This window comes from Epinephelus moara, chromosome 12, assembly GCF_006386435.1.
Source record: "Epinephelus moara isolate mb chromosome 12, YSFRI_EMoa_1.0, whole genome shotgun sequence".
NCBI classification, from domain to species: Eukaryota; Metazoa; Chordata; class Actinopteri; order Perciformes; family Serranidae; genus Epinephelus; species Epinephelus moara.
This window is the reverse complement of record NC_065517.1, coordinates 37,244,418-37,265,843: the sequence shown is the minus strand read 5'-3', so window position 1 is coordinate 37,265,843 and position 21,426 is coordinate 37,244,418. Positions and strand designations below refer to the sequence as shown.

Below are 21,426 nucleotides of genomic sequence, written 5' to 3'. Positions count from 1 at the left end.
GATGCGCATCTAAACAGGCTGATGGAAACATGGCTGGTAGCTCAGTCCATAGGGACTTGGGTTGGGAACTGGAGGGTCGCCTGTTTGAGTCCCCATCCGGACCAAATATGGAGCGTGGACTGGTTCCTGTTCAGGAAAGGAGTGTTTTCAGGAGTTAATTCCGAGATCTATTTGCAACTCTAGCTGTAGTTTTTTGTAATCTCTTGGTTGCACAGTAGGGTTGGGTACCTAACTTGGTACATTTAAGGGCAGTGATTGAATTATGTCGGTACTACCGAGTACTGATTAACGTTAAATCAATCAGCAACTTTCCAGCAGCCAAAATTATCACTACAGCACCAGTCTGCTGCGAAAAATTCATTGTCTGGTCTTCTTTCTTTCCCACATTATTTTAGTATCAGCGCAGTATCACTGCTAGACACATACACACACACACGAGCAGACAGGCAGAGACAGAAGATTAGCTCTTTGTGTGATTAGCAAAGAGCCAAAAAGCAGAATTACATTTTTGTCAACTACGTCACCCCTGCAGCTTGTTTATTTTAGAGAAGGTAAAATACCTAAATTGTACTGTTGGGTACTGGTACCAAATTCCAGGGACCAGTATCACTCAAATTGTAAATGGTACCCGACACTATTCCACAGAGATGATATAAATATAAAACACTGTATAATTTGGGGAGCTGCTGAAGTTTTTGTTGTCTTGTGTTTTAAATGATTCTCTCTGAGTCCTCACTGCCAACGTTAGGCTCTTAAGTAGCCAGTCCAAAAGATGAAGTGTGGCACTTGACTTGTTTTCTTTTCAAAATTTATTTTGGGTTCGAGGTACAGGAGAAAAGTCTCTGTGTTTTGTCTCGGGTTCTCGGAGCCGTTAGTCGATGTGCTTGTTCAGGTGGTAAAATGGGTTAAAACGACAAAGCAAACAGCTTTCTGAAAAATCTTGGCGAAGCTTTCAGCAGAGTTGTATGACTTCGGAGGAGGAGGAGGGTGGGGTGGGGGGTGGGGAGGGGGGTCAATTCTCAGGGATCTACATGAACTTTGAGACTGTGAGGTCACACACACACTCAACCCAACCACCTGTTGCCACACACACAAATGTGCACACTCACACATGTCCGCACCATCACACCCACATCCACATTCAGCGCACACCCTGCCTCGTGTGACTCGTCGGTTCGGCAGAGTTGTAGGTATTAGTTTGCACGGCCATTACACAATGAGGACGATGTGTTATTTGTGTGTGTGTGTGTGCGTGTGTGTGTGTGTGTGCTAAGAGTTGTTATTTCTCCCTGTCTCCTGTGGTATTTTTTCTTTTTTTTTTTTCTTGTGGTATTTTTCATTTCTCTGGAATCCAGAGCCTGTGGAACAACCGACTGCTCTATCTCACACACACACACACACACACACACACACACATGCACATACATGAGGGACAACACACACAGTCCTCCGTCTTTGTTTGCACAAGGAAATATTATATTGTAAGCACTGTAATTGCTTTCCTTTTAAAAAAAACAAAAAAAACAACACTCACACACACACGTATGTTCACAACTGCCTTAATAAACAACACCAAATCAGTTAAATTAGTAAGATACTGATTACATATTAACATTGTGACATGAATAGATATATTTTATTTGGCTCAAAAAGGTCACAGAACTTGTTAATGTCCTCGGCCAAAGGGCGTGCTGCTGATATAGCGCGTGTTTGCAAAGAAAAGCTTTTCGGTCAAGTTCAGGGTTGGCTGTTGCGTACCTGACCCGGTCTAAAGAGCAGAAGCAGGTGCATTGGGGGTTTTTAAGTGCGAAGGGTCACACAGCCCTTTATATACACATCTCTCTTCCCGCCCGCCTTCCCTCCCTCCCGCTATGTACAGAGTCGTCATGTGCAGTTATGTCTGTGTCACACAAGGGAAGATGTACTTCAGCCCGACGTCCAAACAGCTGCATCAAGTAAACGTCTGTCAAACCAGACTCAGAATATGTAGATCAGTCCGTCATCCATCATCCTCCCACAGCTTTAACCTCGTCAGTCCATAACTGTCACTGGGATATCTCCCACGGTCTCTCATGGCCGTGATGTCATCATGTTAATATGTGACAGGCTCCTGGTGTTGTGTGTAAAAGTTGTTTTTAAAGTCTGAGTGGTGAAAGGCCCTGCCTGTAGTGCATGTTACTGGATGGACTTTAGCTGTTTGTTATTCCAAAGACTTGATGGAGAACACCACCAGGCATGACACAGAGTCTAATCGACAAAAGGAGTTTAGTCAATGTATCCCATAAAAACAAGTTTAAAAGTAGTGTTCAGTAACTCCATCCAGAGTAGGCAAGCTCACGGAGGCAATGTAAAATGCTGTGTGAGTCTAATAGTTACTGCTTCAGGGCTTCCTGCCAGGGATTGAAGTGCTTGCTTTGAGTGCCTGGGCCAGCCCAGTTTCTGCCCAATCCATTTTCAGTTCCAGTTCAGTCACTGGGTTACATCGTTTGGACTCTGTATCCAAAGCGGCAGGAAGTTTCTCCCTTTAGTGACCACCGCAGCTGCACATGCATGTCCTAGAGAACATAACTGAACGATACGAACTTGGTAAAAATATTCCCTTCAGTTAAAAGGAGCTTTGACGAGCTCTTTATGCTCACAGAGACGATGGCATCATCTGTCCCTCCTCTCTGTTTGTCCTGATGCTTGTTCAGCACATGGATGATTAATTCGTTCTGAAAAGCAACTTACACCCATTCCAGGGTGTCATTTTGTTTTTCGTGAAATGTCCGGAGTCAAATTCAGCCCATGTGGGCAGTGACCTGTGAGGCCCCACCTCCCGACTGGCTACCTGCCAGTCCTAAAGTCCGGGAGTCAAACAAGAAGCCCTGCTGTCCTCCGCTGAGTACGCCCAGACTGTCCGTTAGAGTCCCACTGGGAGATGAGCCAAGGAAGGCACTCTGATGATTGGCAGTGGCAGCGGCGGCCATTTTATCAGGGCTGGCTGCGAGGCGTGGTGACGGAGGGAATGTGTAACCGTACAGGCTGTAGGGCGGTGTGTGGAGGCGAAGCCCAGCGTAGCCCTGCGGGGTGGGGTTGGATAGATAGCCAAGTTGAGAGGCAGGGAGGGGCAGGGAACAGAATCCTTCACCTTCATACGCCGATGGACCTCTGGGAGGGGGGAACGGCTCCGGGGGGTTGCTGTAACGATGGAGCGGGTGTGTGGGTCGGCTGCAGGTGTAGTCAGGCGGGCTCAGAGGGCAGACCTGGAAAGGTGAGGAGCACGGGGACGTGGAGAGCAGATGAGATGTTGGTCCGATCCCACCGTGAGCTCCTGGGATTCCTAAAGAAACAGAAAAACAGAAAAGTGAAACCTAAATCTAAACAAATGAGTTGTTTTATTCAAAAACTAGACAACTCGTGCAGTATCATCCAAGTCTCAGTTATACAGTCATATGTTGAGACAGCCTCTGATGGGGAACTTAACTAAAAGTGGAAGTTACCTGTGCTCTTTTCAAAGCCAAACATCATTGACAAAAGCTGTAATTTTACCACGCTGAAGGAGCAGGAGCTGCTGGTCTGAAGCTCAAATAATTTGTTTGTGTTATTGTGTGAATTTTATGAATCCAAACTAGCTTTTTAAAACACCAAAGTCACACAGCAACACAAACAAACAAACAAACACATGGAGGCAGAGGTAGACCAGCAGCTCTCAGGCTCAGTGAGGTAAAACTACTGTTTGAGTCGATGGAGTCACTGCACGAATTGTGTGAGAGTTTGTGAGTGGATGTTTTGATATAGTTTTGCAGTTGTTAAATGCGGCCGCATGTGACTTTTCTCAGTTTTTGGATTCTTTGGCATGCGAGAAAAACAAAGTTTTTTTCACAAATTAAACGTTACACAGAACAAGTCTCATTTGGAAGGGTGGAGTATTCATGTAATGCTGCCTGACCTCCAGTGAGATCTACACAGTGAGGTATAGGTCTACTGGTTTAACATTTTTCAAATGCGCAGGTATTGGATCAGTCCTCTGTATTTACACATACCCTGGGTGCAGTTGTGCTAAATATTTAATTTGAATGAGAACAATCTGGATTTTAAAACCTCATGTTTTGCTTTCCTGGATCAACTACTTTTGTGATGTTTTTTTTTTTCAGAGCAACATTAGATTGGATCACCCTGATCCAGATAGGCCTGCTAACGTTTTGAGATAGTCAAATCTGGGTAACAGGTGCCCTAAATGTGACTGTACCATAATTTAGGCTGCTGACTGAGTAAAGAACAACCGGTAGAACAGCCAGCATCAGGTCACTTTAGGTGTTTTGAAAAGACAGGAAGCAGCATTGGGAATGCAATTGTTAGAAACTACTTTTGACTGAGTCATTCTTATTAATATAAAACGATAAATGAAAGTTAAAATTAAGTAGTTTTTGTTTGATATTAACAGCTATTTTTGGGGGATTATTGTATGACAGCAAAATCCTTTTTTTTTTGTCTTTACTGTACTGAAAAGCCTGATAGGTAGCGTATAGTGTCTACTTTATCTTCCTTATCACTGTAGCTGTCATACATCTGTTTATATTTTGTACTTCATTTGTTTATGTTTGACTGAATCCAGCCTTCTGTGGCGATCAGGAAAATCCAGATTTTTTTGCATCAGAGGTATCCCAACCCTATGAAAATGTTTTTGACAACACACGTTGAAGGTTTGATCCTGAAAAAAATCAAAACTGGATTATATGATCAAATGACCCATTTTCAAGATCTGATCCAATCTGAAAACCAAAATTCGATCAGATTACTTCTGAACAACTGAGCACTGAGTTGAAATGTTGTTATCAGTCGTCCCTGAAAATGACCTTATTACATTAACCAGACAAGGACCTGTTGTGGCCGGCCAAATAACATCAGTGTGTTTGTCAAAAGTTGGGTGGAATGGGCTTCAACCCAATCACCAGAAAAAATGTTGGCATCGTACGTTTTTGCAAACCACAGATACGTTACAATTGTACGTCTGTAGGTCTCTTTACATTTGAACACTGTGATTATGATCAGGCACTAAAACAACTTGCTTATGGTTAGGAAACGATCATGTTTTGGCTTAAAATACTGGTTTTGGTGGCACAATTTCTCTGTAAAAAACAACTGCTTTTTGTTACTATAACCAGTTCTAAAAACAGCAACGGGTTGCTGAAAAACACCCATGTTTGCCTGTTGGAAACACAACTAGTTTTGTTTTTTGTTGGTCTTGGTCTGCAGCTTGGCAGGTGTCTCGCCTTTGTCACACGCCGTCCACCACCCTCCTACACCACCGGATGACAAAGTCGGCTCATATATAACATCACTTCAGACACACTGATATGATGCCTATGAAACGTTTCCATGGATAACACAAACATACAATGCCAACAACTTTCTCGTACAAAGACTGCCTCGTAAGCTGGATGTCGTGACTTATTCTCCGTCTCCAGAGAGCTCCTGTCAGTTGACTCTACCTTGCTTGGTGATGCCAGGGATGTCCTCAAATGTGAGCGTTCGCAGAGATGGACGCCAGAACGCATAAGACTCAACCAAGGCCTCCAGACCCATCCTGTAAAACACACACGAATACACACGTTAACACACACACATGAGTGTTACTTACAAATCATCAGAAAACCACTCAGAGCAGGAACCACTCGTCTCGCACTTTGTTTAGTCACCGATGCAGCTGCAGCCGCCCTCTCCCAGCATGCCTCACATTACGCCAACCACCTGGCGGCCATCTTAGTCGCCCGTGGGGCCCTCTCTCGCTGTCTCCATGGAGACCACAGGTAATGAGGGGCATAAACGCCACGTTGCGATTGGCTGCTGCCAGCCGGGTGCTCGGAGGTAATTGCTTTCACACGGCTTTTACGGGCGAATCAGGACGAAGGAGCAGGAAGCCGCAGCAAGGATTTATGAGGTGGGACTCCCCTTCCCCCCAATCTGCGTCTCCCTCCTCCTCTAGGTGGGGCAGAGGGTTGCTGTGGCGGGGTAATGCGAGTGCTCTGTTACCCCTCGTTAGCGTGAGGATAAAAGTCCTCCCCCCCGCGGGGTTGTAGCCACGGTGATAATTTAGACAAGCTGCCCGGAGCGGTTGTGTGTGCTCCAAAGCAGCCTATCAGAGCAGAAGTTTATTTAGCAAACTGCTTAACTCTTCCTGTAATATTTAAGGGGAGCTTTTTCTTTTCGGCCTTCCTGAGTTTAACTTTTATAGGGTCAGCTGTCAGGGTTATCCAGTTTGCTGTTCTCTACCTTCCTCCCTCTCAGATTTTCTGTCTCGCACGTTCCCTCTCCTCCTCTTTCTCCTGCTCTCCCCCTTCCTCTCCCCTCCTCTCTAATGATTTCTGTGAGGCCTCAGGGGAGTGGCTGTTTGGAGACTGCTGGAGTTTTACTGCCGTGTTGTTTTAATGCTGTGTTTATATATGTTTAGAAATGTGTTTATACAGATTTTCTTCAGGACACTCTTGACTTTTATTATTTTGCTGTTGATGTTTATGTTCTCGAGGCCGACTGGAATCTGACGCTCCATTTAGGTTTGCAGCCGAGGTTAGATTTTTCCCTCTCGGAGCTTGTGCCTGTAACTGTGCAGTTGTGGGGATTAATGTGCCTTTAAAGTTAGCACATTTAAATGAAAATGCATCACTGTTTAACACGGTGAAATCATAATAATATGTGCCACGTCTGTTCAGTTGAGTCAATTTCTGTGCTGCCATTTAGGACAGATTTAATGGGGAGGCTGTTGCACGTTTTCCATTTGAAAAAAATAAATAAATACAAAGCTTTGCTCCCCATAAAATCAGACTGAAATAGCCGTGACAAAAACCACAACCAAGCCAGAATATAATGCAGTCATGCATCCCACATTACCCCTAATGCACTAGATAATGTGAAAATCTCTGTGGTTGAATTCAACTCACCGGTTTCTGCCAGAGTCTCTGAAGCCTTTGGCAAACGGGTTTCTGTCAATTTTCAGCCTTGTAATCTGAAAAGTAAAATAAGACTCTAATTATTTCCCCCCAAAAAATCCAGATAACACACACTGTGTAATGGAAGATGTTTTTTCCAGCCCAAATAATTTTCGTTGTCTGTAATAAGTCAGATCTATAAATAAGTACATTAATGTGATGGTTTCTGCCAAATGTGCTGTTTGTTCACATTAAAAATATATAGGACTACATGCACGTGCTTATTTCCTTGCACATATATGTGACTTTGTGCATGTGTGTGTGTGCGCACATGTCTGTGGGGCTGCCATAGGGCTGCCCAGGCTGTGGGTGGTGTTTAAGGCCCAGCTCTGTGACCCGCATCCAAAGGGACTTTTTATAGGCATCGCCACCATGTTCTGACTTCAGCCATCCTGCACTGTGGGCCGACCAACCCCGGCTAACATCCTACTTCAAAGCTCACATTGCAAAAATCCAGAAAAACCAGTAGCTTTGAAATTTGGTGGGAAAATTCAGAAATTATGAGACGCTCAAGCAACAAAGAAAACTACTCCAAAAATCAGCTAGAGTGAGAAACAAGGTTATTTTTTAACAATCAATCCAATAAACATTTCCTTGGTAGAAGTGGTAAAACACTTCCAGGCAAAACTGCGGGAACTTTCTCACACTCTCGATCTCTGTTTTGCAAAACACACACACTCACAAAAGAATCTGCCTTTAAAATGCTGCCCTGACCAGCGTGCAAAACAAAATTTTTACAATTCAGAAATTGTTTTTTATTTAACTTTTCTTATCATCCGTTCTGTTTGAAACTCGTAGCTGAAGCTGCTCCATTAAGACCTGCATACGTTTATTTTAAACCCTTATCAGTCATCACTAGTTAGTCACTATAAACAGTACGGAACTACAACACAAACTGTAACAGGCTCTCTGCTGGCGGCTCCACTCAGAGCAGCACTGCTGGGTTTCTTGGCCACGTTGGCCGTTTCAGCGGCTTTGGATTTAGGAGGAAATGTGTTGGTGTGGAGGTCAGCTGTGTTACCTGTTGGTTCTGATACGCTGTGACGGTGGTGAACACAGTCTCGGGGAAGGCGAAGGTGCGGGTGCCCTCCCCAGCAGGGATGGCTCTCACTGGGGATAACTCCTCTCCACACTCCTTACGGATCACATGGACCCGCGGCTGGTACTTGTGCATGGAGTGCAGAATGATCTGAGCAGGGAGGGGGAAAATCTGTCAGGCTTAAATTACACAACACTGATTTAAAGTTATTTATTCACAGCTATAAAATAGCACGTGTTAATAAATGCACCTGCACACACAGAAACATCCACAGTTTTTCATATGAGAGACCTCAAACTTAGACAGGGAGTTATGGAGCTGGCAACAGTGTAAGGCCGAAGCCATGGAGTCAACACTGGGAGGGGGACCAGATCTGCCAGGAGGTCTGCCCCTGCCCCCCAAAGACCTGCAGTACATAATACTAGAATCGTAATAATAACTTTGTTTATGATCAGGATCACATTTCCTATTGATTATTTTCGACAGCAATGCATATCATAGCAGTGGGTGTTTTGGTAATTTATTTAATCAACATATTGAGGAACATTGTGAGAAGATTTTAAAATCTGAGGGGATGTGTCCCCCTCAATATATTTTATAATTACTGCCCTGCAACAGTGTCAAAATTGTGAATTTTTTTTTCTCTACATTTTTAATATTTGTCATATTTCTTGTTATTACTGCAGAAAAATTCAGTTGCAGGCTTTTTTTGTCTCATAAAATTTGACTTTTAAATTCTTACGTTTACAACTGTTTCAAATAATACAAAAAGAGTAGTGTAATTATCACAAAAAATATATATAAATATATTTATTTATTTTGTATTTAATTATTTAACAGGGACAGTGCACAGCTACTTAGCTGCACCAAAGTTAGCTACAAGCTAGTTTTCATCTGTAGTCACTGGGCAGGAAACGCAATAATTTCTCTGCTAAAAGACACGATTATATATGTATATATATTTATATAAAATCAGTTAGAAAATACAACATATTCATGACACAACGGCTTCAACAATTAAACTAAAACACTGAGATATAACAAGATTTCATAACGTTAGATCAAGTGTTTGAGCTGTATATTAAATAGTCTTATCATAACGTTAAAGAGGCTTTAATTGTAAATAATAATATATACATTTTATGGTGATATAATGACACTTTACATAAGTTAAAACGGTACAAATACAAAAATATACCCATGCCTATCACAGACATATAATAGCATCATATATTATTTTACAGACAGTCTTGGTTGTGTCACTCACATGTCCCTGATCGTCCAGTTCGTTGTTGGTCAGTTTGAGTTTGTCGAAGCTGACCACCTGACGCATCCACGTCTCTCCTGAGGCCGGAGAGTCCGGGTGGATGTACACTCTGGGCGGCACAGGCGAGTCCGCGTTCCCCGCCACCATCCACTTGGAGCTGTGGTACACGTACCTACACACACACACACACACACACACACGCAGAGGGAGGTAAATGAACACAATGTCCCCAAGTTTGTTTCTTTTTTCACCCAACGAAAAAAAACACCACAAAAAAGATTTTGTCACCAGTGATCAATAATAATCACAAGTAGAGACCTTTATTAAAAAGTCGGAAGAGAGCGAGGATTGAATATCAGTGACGGGAATAACATGACTCCATCCAATTATCAGTCCAGTCCGAATTGTAATTTAATTGTCCTGCAGATTTCATATTTGAGCCACTTATATCCTAAAATTATAACTTTATTTATATCGCACATTTAAACACAGAATAAATCACACATTGTTTTAATAAACATAAACTTATTTTTCTTGTGTGCAACATTTAATATAAAGAAGTTGAACAAAGCCAAATCAACTGTCTTTGATTTTACAGCAGGCCTGAAGCTGCTTTGTCCTATTTTCGGTTCATGCAATTAAATGTGTCACAGCTTAAAGCTGAGGCTTAAAGTCTCGCAGCCTTCAGCTAGAGCCCAGACTAATTAGTTCCTCATCTGGCTCAAGGTGTGTTCATCACCTGCTGTTCAGCGTTTGGTTGAGTGCAGAGCTGCAGACTCTGTGCGGCGCGCTGTCGCCTGCAGCTCTGCACTGAGACGCGCATGTGAGCGCCACATTTCCTCCGCAGGTCGCCTCTCTGGCTCTGTGAGCTATCTTGTCAGCCTGGCCCAGTAACATGTCCTCTGTGTCACTCGTCACTCCACCGCGCCGCTAAAAATGTGTTCACATATAAACGGCTGCTGGACGTTGGAAATGACAGAGCTGCAGTGTATAGCATGCAAAGACTTGGCTGCGTTTTGACGCCGTTGCAATAACACGCTGTTTTCTTCTGCGTTATAACGACATTTGTCGGTTTGACCCGTGAGGGTGGAGAGGTTAGGCATCCAAAAGGCCTTTTTCCAAAAGGGACGGCAAAACCGCCGTGACAGCAGCCCGCTGCCAAGCGCCATTTGTGGAGACAGAGCTGGGGTTGCACAATTGAAAAATCTTGGGTTGTCCCAGGATCAGTGTGTATGGAGTCTAAATTAAGAATACATGCTAACGACAATTACTGTAATGTTCCGGTGCTATAGGACATGCATGTGAGGTCATAGGCCTCCTCTGTACCTCTCTTATATTTACACTCACTCTGATATTTATATTTTATTCAGACTTGTCTCAGATGCCATTTTTAAATGTATAAAAGCATCATAACATCTTCTAACACTGGCAGGCATTGTGGAGTGTGTGTGTGCGTAAATGCGCGTCTTACCTGTACCGTTTGTTGTCCACGGGGATTATATCCATGGCAATGTAATACTGCTGATGTGGGTCCAGGCCCGTAATTTTCACGCGCATAGCGGGGAACATCCGCCTGACAGGAAAACCAAATAAATCATCAGCATTGGAGATTTCCGATCAGCTTCAGGCGACATGGATTTACAACACACACTCATTATTACTCGAGTTTGATATAAAAATAAAGCTGGAACAGAGGAGGCTGTTAAACTGTCGTCCTGTTAGATCTGTGAGAATAATCAGCTCTGTCAAATCAGCTGATTAATCTGCGTCAGTGGCTTATTTTAATAGATTATTTGTCAGTGTTTTAATGACTCTTATTTTATTATTTACTGTTTTATATTTTAATTGCCCCCTCTTCTTTTACAAAGCTGATTTTGAGAATTACGCACAAGAATCCCAGTGTATCTGCGCTTCCCTGCGCATGTGCAAACTGCAATAAATTAAACAAATATATTAAATATTTGTCTGCATGCTTTTATTATAAGCTCTTTTCCCCCAGTGTAGCACAACTCTTTCTTCAGCAATCTCTTTCCCCCGAGCATCAGGCTCTCACCGTCCAGCCTTGGTAATGATCATTTCCGTGCCAATCTCGTGGAACCGTTTCCACAGGTCTGATCCCTGCAGGTCCACCCGGGTCTCCTCTCCGCTGCCGGTTACCGGCGCCGTGCACACAGCTGCAGGCTGCGGGCTCTCCAGCAGCGCGTCCTCGCTCTCTGCTGCACCGGAGAGACGCGACATTTAACACATATTAACACCAACACAGGCCCAAACATTCACATGTGCAGGATGTTATTACGCGTCTTGTGACTCAGAGAAAAACAGAATACATTTTAAATGCACACACACGGCTATAACGTTAGATAGAACACATTTTGCATTGACATACAGCCCTTATGACTCTGACTTATTATTGGGTATATTAATGCACATATACATCATTTAAATGGTCTCATTGCAGTGAGTGTAGCAATGATAAAAAACAACTTTCAGCAGCCCACGAAAAAGTCACAAATGTTCCCACACACTGCAACTTATTTATACTGCAAGGATATTAAAACGCTTTAAAGCAGCCTCATGATTTTGTCAGAATATTTCACTTTTATGTCTTCAAACTAAAGTCACCCTGCTCATTACTGAATATATGGTATATTATGATACAGTAGAAAAATGGCAACTTTACTGTACACTCATAACTGAGCTCCACTTCCAGTCCCAGTAGGAAGTGTAATGGTTTTCATGATGGAGCACTTGGGTTGGAGGATATGTTTAGAGGACACCCTAATAGTGGTGTTTATGTGTCTCACCGCTGTTGTTATTTGCGCTGTTCCACACAGGCCTCGCCAGGTGGTGGGAATTTATGGACACTAGACGTGGGCCTAACGAACACAAAGACGAGCCCACTCAGCCAAGTGCCTTTTTTAAAACGTGCAGCAGATTTAAATCCTAATTTGTCAGGGCCGCTCGGGTTTGTGCCTCTTTCTCTGCTGCAGAGCTCTTCGCATCCTTTTCCGTGGCACTTTCCTGCCTTTATACGCTGCTAATTGGCGTGTTTATGATTGCAACACAACTCATAAAGCGCCTCACATTAGTCACACTCACACCACTCATATTTACTAGACCAGGGGCCACGATATGATATCACATTTCCACTGTGTGGCTCAGTGACCAGAGGATAGCATTGTTTTACTTTTGTGCGTCTTATTATTTAATTTTCCACAGCGATAGAGAAGAGAAGAGAGCATGCGTGATCCTGATGGAGAAAACAGTGCTGATTTTTATTAAAAAGGAAAATCAGAGCAAGTTTAAATCGTTTTCTTGAAAATTAATATTAGTAAAAATGTACGTAGCCTTTTAAATAATAGTAGAAAGATGTGACAGCGATTACAGCCTACAGTGAGAAATGATCATTGTATGTAACATGGGTTTTATTTTAGATTTATTTCAAAATAATAGGTAGGACTAATATGGTGATGCTGCCATATAAAGAGCCTGTCGTTATTTATAATTTATTTTATTGCTTTAATTTTATTATCATTATTATTATTATTATTATGTTTTTGTTGTTGTTATTTACTTACGGGATCCGTCACTGGCGCACTCCGCCTCGCTGCCCCGGTCGCTGGTGCACGCTCTGTCGGCTCGGGGCCCCGGGCTCCCGGTCAGATCAGACACATCAGTCCCGTCCTCATACCCGGGGGACACCGCATCCTCCCCGGCCGTCCTGCGTCTCTTCTCCGCTCCGATCAGCGCCTCCACGGAGAACGCGTGCGCCTTTACGCTCAGCGCGCACGGGGACCGCCGCTTCTCTGCCATTTCCCTCGGTCTCGGGACCAGAGGCACGAGAGGGAGGAGACGGCGTCACGAGCTTTGCAGGGAGCGAGAAAAGTTCACAACACGGACAGTCGGTGAAAAGAAAACACGGGGGGAATCCACAGTGACAGTCCGGTGCTTTTTATGCGGCGGGTTGTCCGCCTCTGGAGCCGGACAGCGGAGGACACAGAGGGAACCGGGACGAGCTGTAGTAATGTCTCCGTTATCCGTGAGAGCCGTGCGGACTTTTGGAGAGCGTCAACAACCGGAGCTTAGAGCAGAGCCGGAGCGGGGGACCTGTCAGTCACAGCGCACAGCAACCAATCACGAGTGATCACAGCCCCCCGGAACTCTCCCGTGGTCCCGCCCGCTGTGGGGGCCGCTCGTGCCGCCTTATGGGGTAAAAGTGGAGCTGGTGAATGAATCATGTCTGCAGGGTGAAGGAGCGCGAGGAGCGTCTCTCTGGGGGCATCGCGCGCATTTTCACACACCGGCACGACATGCTTTGCATATCTGGCCATTAGTACCTCTGGACGGTGGCCGCGTAGCCTCAAACCTGCAGATAAACTACTCCTACAGCAAATTTGTGCGCGTGTGAGAGTCATTGTGTCATTATCTTCTGCTGGTCCCCTATATGTAATCATGGCCCATGGAAATATTTGATCAAATTTAGTTTATTTTTTTCTTTTTAATACATCTTGAACAAAAAAAATATAATTTCAGAAACAGCAGCAGTCTCATCAGCTCTCCAGACCTTGTCACCGAGCATGCTCCGTGTTTCCAACTGCAGAAACATTCCCACACAACCAAAACTTCACTTCATAAAATTATTATAACAAGCTGTATGTAATAAACAAAACAAACAACAAACAAACATCATGCACTTTGGCAAAACCTGACAAATCCCAGCCTTGTTTTTCTCTGACATCACAAATGTTGTACTGAAAAAATGAACCATCGGCTGAGAGGAAATGAAGCTGCAGCACAACCTATAGCTGTTAATCACAAGCACTCCCGGGCCTCTGCGGCCCTGTAACGACTGTTGGCTCAGCCTGCACATACACATAAATACATTAAAGATTTATCTTCAAGTTAAAGATGTCAATTTAATGATAATTAATTATTATGGGCTTAAAGATGCTGTTTATTATTTTGGTTTGGAAATGTGAGTGAAATATTCTTGCGTCAGTAAATAAAATGAACAGATTTCAGGTCGTGATGCAGATTCAGGATAATAAAGGTGATTAAATATAAAACCAGCTGAGACACGAGGTGGATTCTTGCGCGTAAATGAGCGTGTGGTCGCGCGGGGAAAGCGCGTTGGTGCGGGCGCGCGTGCAGGCGTTAACATAGGGATGGGGAGAACCTGGCTATAAATAAACAAGGCAGTGAGGCCGTGCGTGTGTGCGCATGCGGGTTTCTGAAAATGATTTCTTGATGTTAGATTGCAGTGAGCACAAACTGACCGCACAACAGTTTAATATACAATATTTCACATATTAATGAAGCAGCCAGTGCATTAATCTGCTAATTTGTTGCCTAGCAACGTCTCTTTTTTAGTTATTTATTAAAGTATTGACATAATAATTGTATCTGATTATATGAAACGCCATTAGTGACATGAGGGTTTCATTAGGCCTTCTCTGCTTCAGTGATGTTTCCTCCTAAACTCTCCGCAGGCTCGAGGCCTCTCGTGGCTTGTTGCTTAAATAAACAAGCCGTCGCCATCGTTTATTGGCATAAATTCAGTGTAAATGATTGGACGTCAAGAGGAAGGTTCCGTGCCCATATCCGCGCGAGTTATCAGATCTAAAGCCTCGCGTGTTTCGCTCCCCGCAGGACACTGAGGAATGTGACGTGTCTTAATGACGCCGTGAGAATTAAATCTAATGTTGGTTACAGTTTGGATTCAACTCGAGCTGAAGGACTTCTCCTGAAACACAGTTAACTTTTAGAAATGTTTCTTATAAACAGCAATAACCAGGAGGATGATTTAGTAACAGCACCACGTTAATTATGTTTCCTCTGATTTATATTTGAGCGAATTCGGATTCACAATCAGCCGAAAACTTGGCGTGAATTAAAAAATGTTTTAGCTTAATAGCTTGTTTTTATTTTAACATATTGAAATATGACAAAAGTTTTTAAACTGGCGTTGCAGGAAATTAATGTACTGACCATCGTAAATAAAATAAAGATAAATAAATCAGGGACGGTCGTCATGTTCCTATTTTATCATGGTGGAAAAATAAAACTTTGACTTTAATTGTGGCGCTTTAAAAAGACAAAATAAATAAATAATTTAAAGCCGAAAAAAAATATCAGATAAATAAATATATAATCAAATAATAAAATAAAAACAGATAATTATTAAATAATTATAATAATAATAATTCTGCGTATTTCAAAATGTATTATTGATATTTAATAATACAATAATTATATCACATTTCATTTACATTAAGCTCTCGTGGCCTTTAACAGTTTGGATAAATGGCTCGTGCACCAGAAGGACTCCGGGCCTCATTAATCGCATTACTGTTTCATTATAATTAGGCCGACACACAGCTGGCTTCATCCAGTCACCACCGAGAAACACAGTTTCGTTGCAGCGATATCTCGTGTAGCTCTATAGATAATGATACATGCGTTTTTGTAATAAAATAATGTTACTATTTTTTCGTTTAGTTATTTATTACGTTAGCAGGTGCTGTGGTCCCATAATATGACTCCAGTGATCCTTTAATACCTCATGATATAATAGGCCAAATAATTTCAGAGTGATAATAAAATGATTTTAACGTAACACACCGGGGATAAAGCAATAAACAAAAGCACTGACGTAATAAAACTTTAAAAACTTGACCACAGGTGTGACTCCGCATATAAAACAAATAGGTAACAGTCACTTCTATAGCTCTGTCTGTGGCCAAGATGACCGGAAGTGGCAGTGGGACTGTAGAATAAGCACCATCTCGGCCTGAAATATATAAGCTGATTTTTTTTCATTGTGTCCGTGCAGGCGACGACCCACAGTCTCTGTCTGGCTCTAAACACAATGGGAACCCTCTGTTGCAGACCCTCTGTGTTGTATCCAGGCTCTGTGCATCCTCTGTGAGAAACGGTTTGCACATTAACTGGAAGAAAATCTTTGGCCTTTAATGCACATTTAATTTCTTAGGTATTTGAACGCATGCTATTTATTTCTTGCAGACTGTGTGTGTGTAAGACCCTGTCAGTTCTGTTGAGTGTCTCAATTTGTCAGCACCGGAACTTGGTTGGAAAAAAGTCTGTAAGCTCAGTATTTACCTGCAGACTTTTATCCGCGTGTGGAAAATTTCAAATAGGTTATTTTTAGTTAAATAAGTGTAAATCAAAGGGTGACCATGGCAGGCTGCTGCTGTGCTGATATAATTGGCTCGGCCTGCTGCTTTAATTTATTACTGCGGAGCCTTAAACCGCCATTTTGTGCCACACTGAAAAATAAGCATGTTACTAAATAATTTATTAATTAATTAATAAGGATTTACTTTGAGCAGATAACATTTCAGTTGATAAAAAGGCTTAATAATATTTATTGAGTCCACAGTAATACACATAATTTCAGCAGCATTTGTTTGCAAATTGGCCCAAATCACAGGCTCACGTGCAGGTGCGCGTGTACCTGGTGCTTTCTAACAGCTCCGGGTGTCATTCAGCCAATCAGAGCGCGTCACCGTTTCACCAAGTGTCGCTTTAAAGCTCCAGTTTGTCGCCGTGACCGTGGGCGGAACCCACTGAGCTCTCAATAGGCTGTTTATTAAAAACCTTTGACATAATTACCTGCGAGCTTTGAAGGGACGCCGGGCAGGGTACGAGCGTGTAGCAGGGGAGTCTGGGTAATACATTGTTAACAGTTATTTAGCGCGTGCTAATGGGCACGTGGAGCACTGCCAGGGCTTTTATGGCGGAAGTGGCATGAGCGGCGGGGAGAAGGTGTGTGTGTGTGTGTGTGTGTGTGTGTGTGTGTGTGTGTGTGTTAGAGAGATACAGTAGGGGAGAACAGGGTTGGCCGTCACACTTTTTACTTTGATTTTAATCCCTCAAAAGCTATCATTACGCATAGGTGTGGATTTTTTGGGTGGGTGGGGGACACAGAGGACACGTCCCCATCAACATATTTAGAACATGTGCATTTGTCCCCCCAACAAAAACAGGAAGAGGACTTTTATTTTGACAACATTAGAGACATTTACATCATAAGCAGATGCAGAAAAGGCACAAAGCAGTGTATGAAAATTTACCAGACCGCAGGAAAGCTGTTGGCGTCTCAAATTTTTCTGGCAGAAGCCTCGGAAAGACACTTTTATTTAAAGAACTCATATTTATTTAAAAAAAATGGTGCCATTTGCTATAGATGGCCTCAAAAAGTCAAACCCATCTCTGTCAGTTTATCAAAATTATATGCTTATTCTACATAAACTAAAAAAAAAAAGTTGGGTAAAGAGTATGTTGATGTTGACATCCAGTGTCAGGTCTCTTAAATCATGTGCAAGACAATGCCATATTGCTGTTTCGGGCATGTATGTATATAGATTGCACAGGGGCCCCATGGAGAGAGCGGGCCCTTGCAAGATATTCAGATTACCACCTTGGAAATAAACCTGCGTTCAAAGATACATTATTAAAAACAGTGCCATGTGCTATATATGTCCTCAGATAGTCAAATCTAAAACAGAATTATATGCTTTTTCTATATAAGCTGTAAAATCTATAAATAAACTATAAAAACTGTTTAATTAAATGATTCATTTCTTTGATATTCTCTCAGATATACAGTGATGATTGCTGGGTAATATGTCTGTTGATGTCAGTCACAATACACTGGGGCCTGTCCTAATAATGTGCACTGGGACTCATCGTAACTGCCTTACACCACTTCCTCCTAGTGTGCTTTTGTTTTTGTACAGCAATATAAAGAACAACATGACAACCAACCTTGCAGAGAAGCTGACAAGCATCCCAAACAGGGATTTCATTCGCCAGTGTCTCAGCTAACAAACACACGTTGTAGCCTAGCTAAGAAAAAGAAAACTATTTAGCTGTGTCTTCATCCTTTTTAACAGTAATAATTGTTATGCTTTTGTTTGTTGTTTGGAGTCTCTGCGGTTCCTTTGCATCTTCGTGGTCATTTTGACTCTCTTTCTGGTCACTATGTGTTCATTTGAGTGATATATTGCAAGTGAAGGCCAGTGGCCCTTGATACTTTGGGCCCCTGGGCCTGTGCTCAGGCCCGTTCAGTAATCCATCCATGCTCCTGGTTCTCTTGTCTCGAAAGCATTGGTTTTTAAATAGGTTTTGGTTATAGATATCTAAATAAGGTCTGTGGGTGAGCTTAGGAGACTTACATTTGTTCTGTAACACCAGTAAATACCTCACTCGTAAATTTTGAAACCTTTAAGTGTCCGACAAAAGACAAGAACATCATTGTGTTGAGCAAAGCTTTACAGCCTTGTTGTGGTGGTGATGTTAACTCATGCCACCCGTTTATTTATAGCCTAATGTTAGCTTTTTACGTTTGAGGATTGTCAAGATTATCTTCCTGAACAAAATGTAAGTATCATAAACGTCTGTCTGAGTTTATTTTCAGCAATAATCCAAAATCCAATGGAAAAATCTCATTGGCTGTTTGGTCAGCCTACAAAAAACATCATGCCTGCAGCACTATGTTAAGTGTCCTTCACATAGATTTATATTGATGTCTAGTGTTACGCTGGCTTATTTGCATTAATTAAGCTTGGCTCGTTATTAGCTGCTAACTAGCATCTAGCAATCCGAACCACTCTGCTGAAGGAAGGACAGCGAGGAGTTCAGGTGCCGTTTACCAACAATGGCTTTACTGCAGTCTTCAATCAACATGGCCCTCTCATGAGGTCGAACAGCAGCCCTGAGCTTATTTGATTCTGCTGCATGGGTCTTCACCATGACACCCCCCCGAGAAAGATCTGCTCCCCTCCACAAACAGTGGAGCACACTTTCTCCCGCTGGCTCCCCTCATGAGTTCCCACTCAGCTTGTAGACTTAACATTGTGATGACGTCACAGATTTTAAAATGCTTTTCTCAGCTCAAGGAAAATTTAACAATTATAAACCTCCATGGATAAAAAAAAATCGTAATAGAAAGAGTCATAGCTGATCTTGTCTGCAGTTTGAGGTCCGGTCAATAGTTTAACAGACGTCTCTTTTATACTGGTGGTTTATGGGGAAAATGCTTTTTGGGCTTCAGGAATTTTATTTATTTACTTATTTTTTGTGCCAGTGGCCACTGGGAAAAATTAGCTGCAAGGCTGAGCGGCGTTCCTGGGGGCCTGGTCCTGCTCCTGAAATGACCCTACAGGTGACCTCTAACCCCAATTTTGAAAATTTCAGTGCTAAAATTTTTAAACAGCGCCCTCTAGGGAGCGAGATCTAATGAATGTGACCACCGACCCCGCTCTCCCCTACTGTGGTGATAAAGTGCGTTTCAGAAGTGACACCTCTCCACAGGTTTGTAAGGTGATCTTTCCTGAGGAGACGATAGTTTAGTGCTACAGTTAATCTGCAGCGAGAGTCAAACAGCAGACGGACATAAGGTGATATATGCAGAGAGAAATGCAGCATCTAGCTTCAGCCATCTGCCTCCCTGCAGGTTCAGGGGTCCCTCGTCACCCTGGGGGGCCAAATCCCAGACAAGAACTGCCGGATCCCCCGTATGGCTCCACTGGGAAAGTCATAACTTTAACTCCATGTCTATTTGCAGTTGTGCCAACACTGCAAAGCAAACGGCCAGGGCCCCTGTGAGCATATCCTGCTTATGCTGGCCCGGAGTCGCTTGTCATCCAAGTGAAGTGACCCTTGCTCTCTTTCATAAAGTTAACCTTCCATTGAAAACGCGGTATTTACTGACGCGCTTGATAGGAATTGATGGATCTATGACATTTATTGAATATTTTTACGAGCCGGTTCTGGTCGTGACGCCGTTTATTCAGGCCTCCGTGCGCCTCGGATGTTATTCAAGTTGAACTCCTGCTCTGGCTGCAAACGCTTGTCTCATGCACACACGCACACACAGACAGATAGACAGGGAGAGACACAGATGACTCAGCCTCTCTAAAACTCTGAGTTACAGTGTGAAGCTGCTGGACTGGCGTTAAATTCATCCTCGTATTCGCAGATCAAAAATGCATGGCTGAGCAAAGCCAGGTCTGTCACTACACAGCCTGTCACATCATTATTTTAACGAGATCAAATTGAGATACAATTAAACTCTTTCACTGTCTATAAATACTTTTTATCAGTGCGAAGATGAAGTCAGGGTTTAACAAAATATCTTTATATCCATGACACGCAAATCAATGTTTAGAACTAGGGAGCAGTGAGTCAAATTGCAAATTCAGATTGCCAACTCGGAACTACACCTGTGTTCAAAGAAACATTAGCCCTTTGCATGTTCTCCCTGTGTCAGCGTGGGTTTCCTCCAGGTGCTCCAGCTTCCTCCCACAGTCCAAAGACATGCAGGTTAACTGGTGACTCTAAATTGTCCGTAGGTGTGAATGTGAGTGTGAATGGTTGTCTGTCTCTATGTGTCAGCCCTGTGATAGTCTGGTGACCTGTCCAGGGTGAACCCTGCCTCTCACCCAGTGTAAGCTGGGATAGGCAGATATCAAAAGGTATTTCTCCCCATTTCACTTTTGAATCTAAAACAAATAAACTCCACTGAGCTGCATCTTGTTGAGAAGTTGTGATTGTGTCTGAAGCGATTAAAGTAGTTGGATGGATATTTTATTTGGAGAAACAGTTGAAAGGAAAGGAATGAAACAATATTGTTCCTCTTACCAATTCAGAAATGATTCTGGCACTTATTGTCATCATGAATATTATTTTTCATTGGAAAATGAAAGTTAAAGGTTGAGGCTGATCATGAGATCCAACTGACAGACTTATTTGTTGGCTCATCATAGATGCAGTTTGGTTTAAATGTTCCACATTTTACATTTTCTGGTTCCCCTTCTGGAGAGTGACTGTAGAGTTTTAAAGACAGAGTGAGAAACCAGATTTTTTTGAGAGATTAGTAGGGATGCACCGAAATGAAAATTTGTGGCCGAAGCCAAAGCCGAATATTATTAAACACTTGGCCGAATACCGAGTACCGAATACCGAATATCGTTTTTTTAGTTTTTCATTAGTTTTTGCAGATTAACCCCCTCCAGATTAGTGCTGTCATGGTACCAAAATTGGGACCCACTGTACGATACCAATGAAAATATCATGGTTCTGAGTAGTATCATGATACCACAGCGAAAATGAGGCAGATGTGCCTTTTG

At 42.7% G+C, this 21,426-nt stretch overlaps 2 protein-coding genes across 4 annotated transcripts in view; one reads left to right on the top strand and one right to left on the bottom strand.

Moving 5' to 3' along the window:
• LOC126398977 (hormonally up-regulated neu tumor-associated kinase) overlaps positions 1-21,426 on the top strand; it is a 987,429-nt gene that overhangs the window by 97,228 nt on the left and 868,775 nt on the right. The gene's annotated exons all lie outside the window — the stretch shown is intronic.
• On the bottom strand, positions 1,035-13,415 carry tbx18 (T-box transcription factor 18). 3 transcript variants are annotated; one of them, XM_050058681.1, is made up of 8 exons: positions 12,853-13,415; positions 11,328-11,487; positions 10,746-10,847; positions 9,275-9,446; positions 7,990-8,157; positions 6,921-6,985; positions 5,475-5,569; positions 1,035-3,322 (listed from the first exon to the last, which is right to left on the bottom strand). In XM_050058681.1, the coding sequence occupies exons 1-8, from the start codon at positions 13,085-13,087 to the stop codon at positions 2,781-2,783; spliced, it is 1,539 nt and encodes a 512-aa protein (XP_049914638.1). In that variant the 5' UTR covers positions 13,088-13,415; the 3' UTR covers positions 1,035-2,780. The 3 variants fall into 3 exon arrangements, with proteins under 3 accessions (XP_049914638.1, XP_049914639.1, XP_049914637.1); XM_050058680.1 differs by having other exon boundaries at positions 1,037-3,322; positions 11,328-11,490; positions 12,853-13,410; XM_050058682.1 differs by lacking the exon at positions 10,746-10,847 and having other exon boundaries at positions 11,328-11,490; positions 12,853-13,414.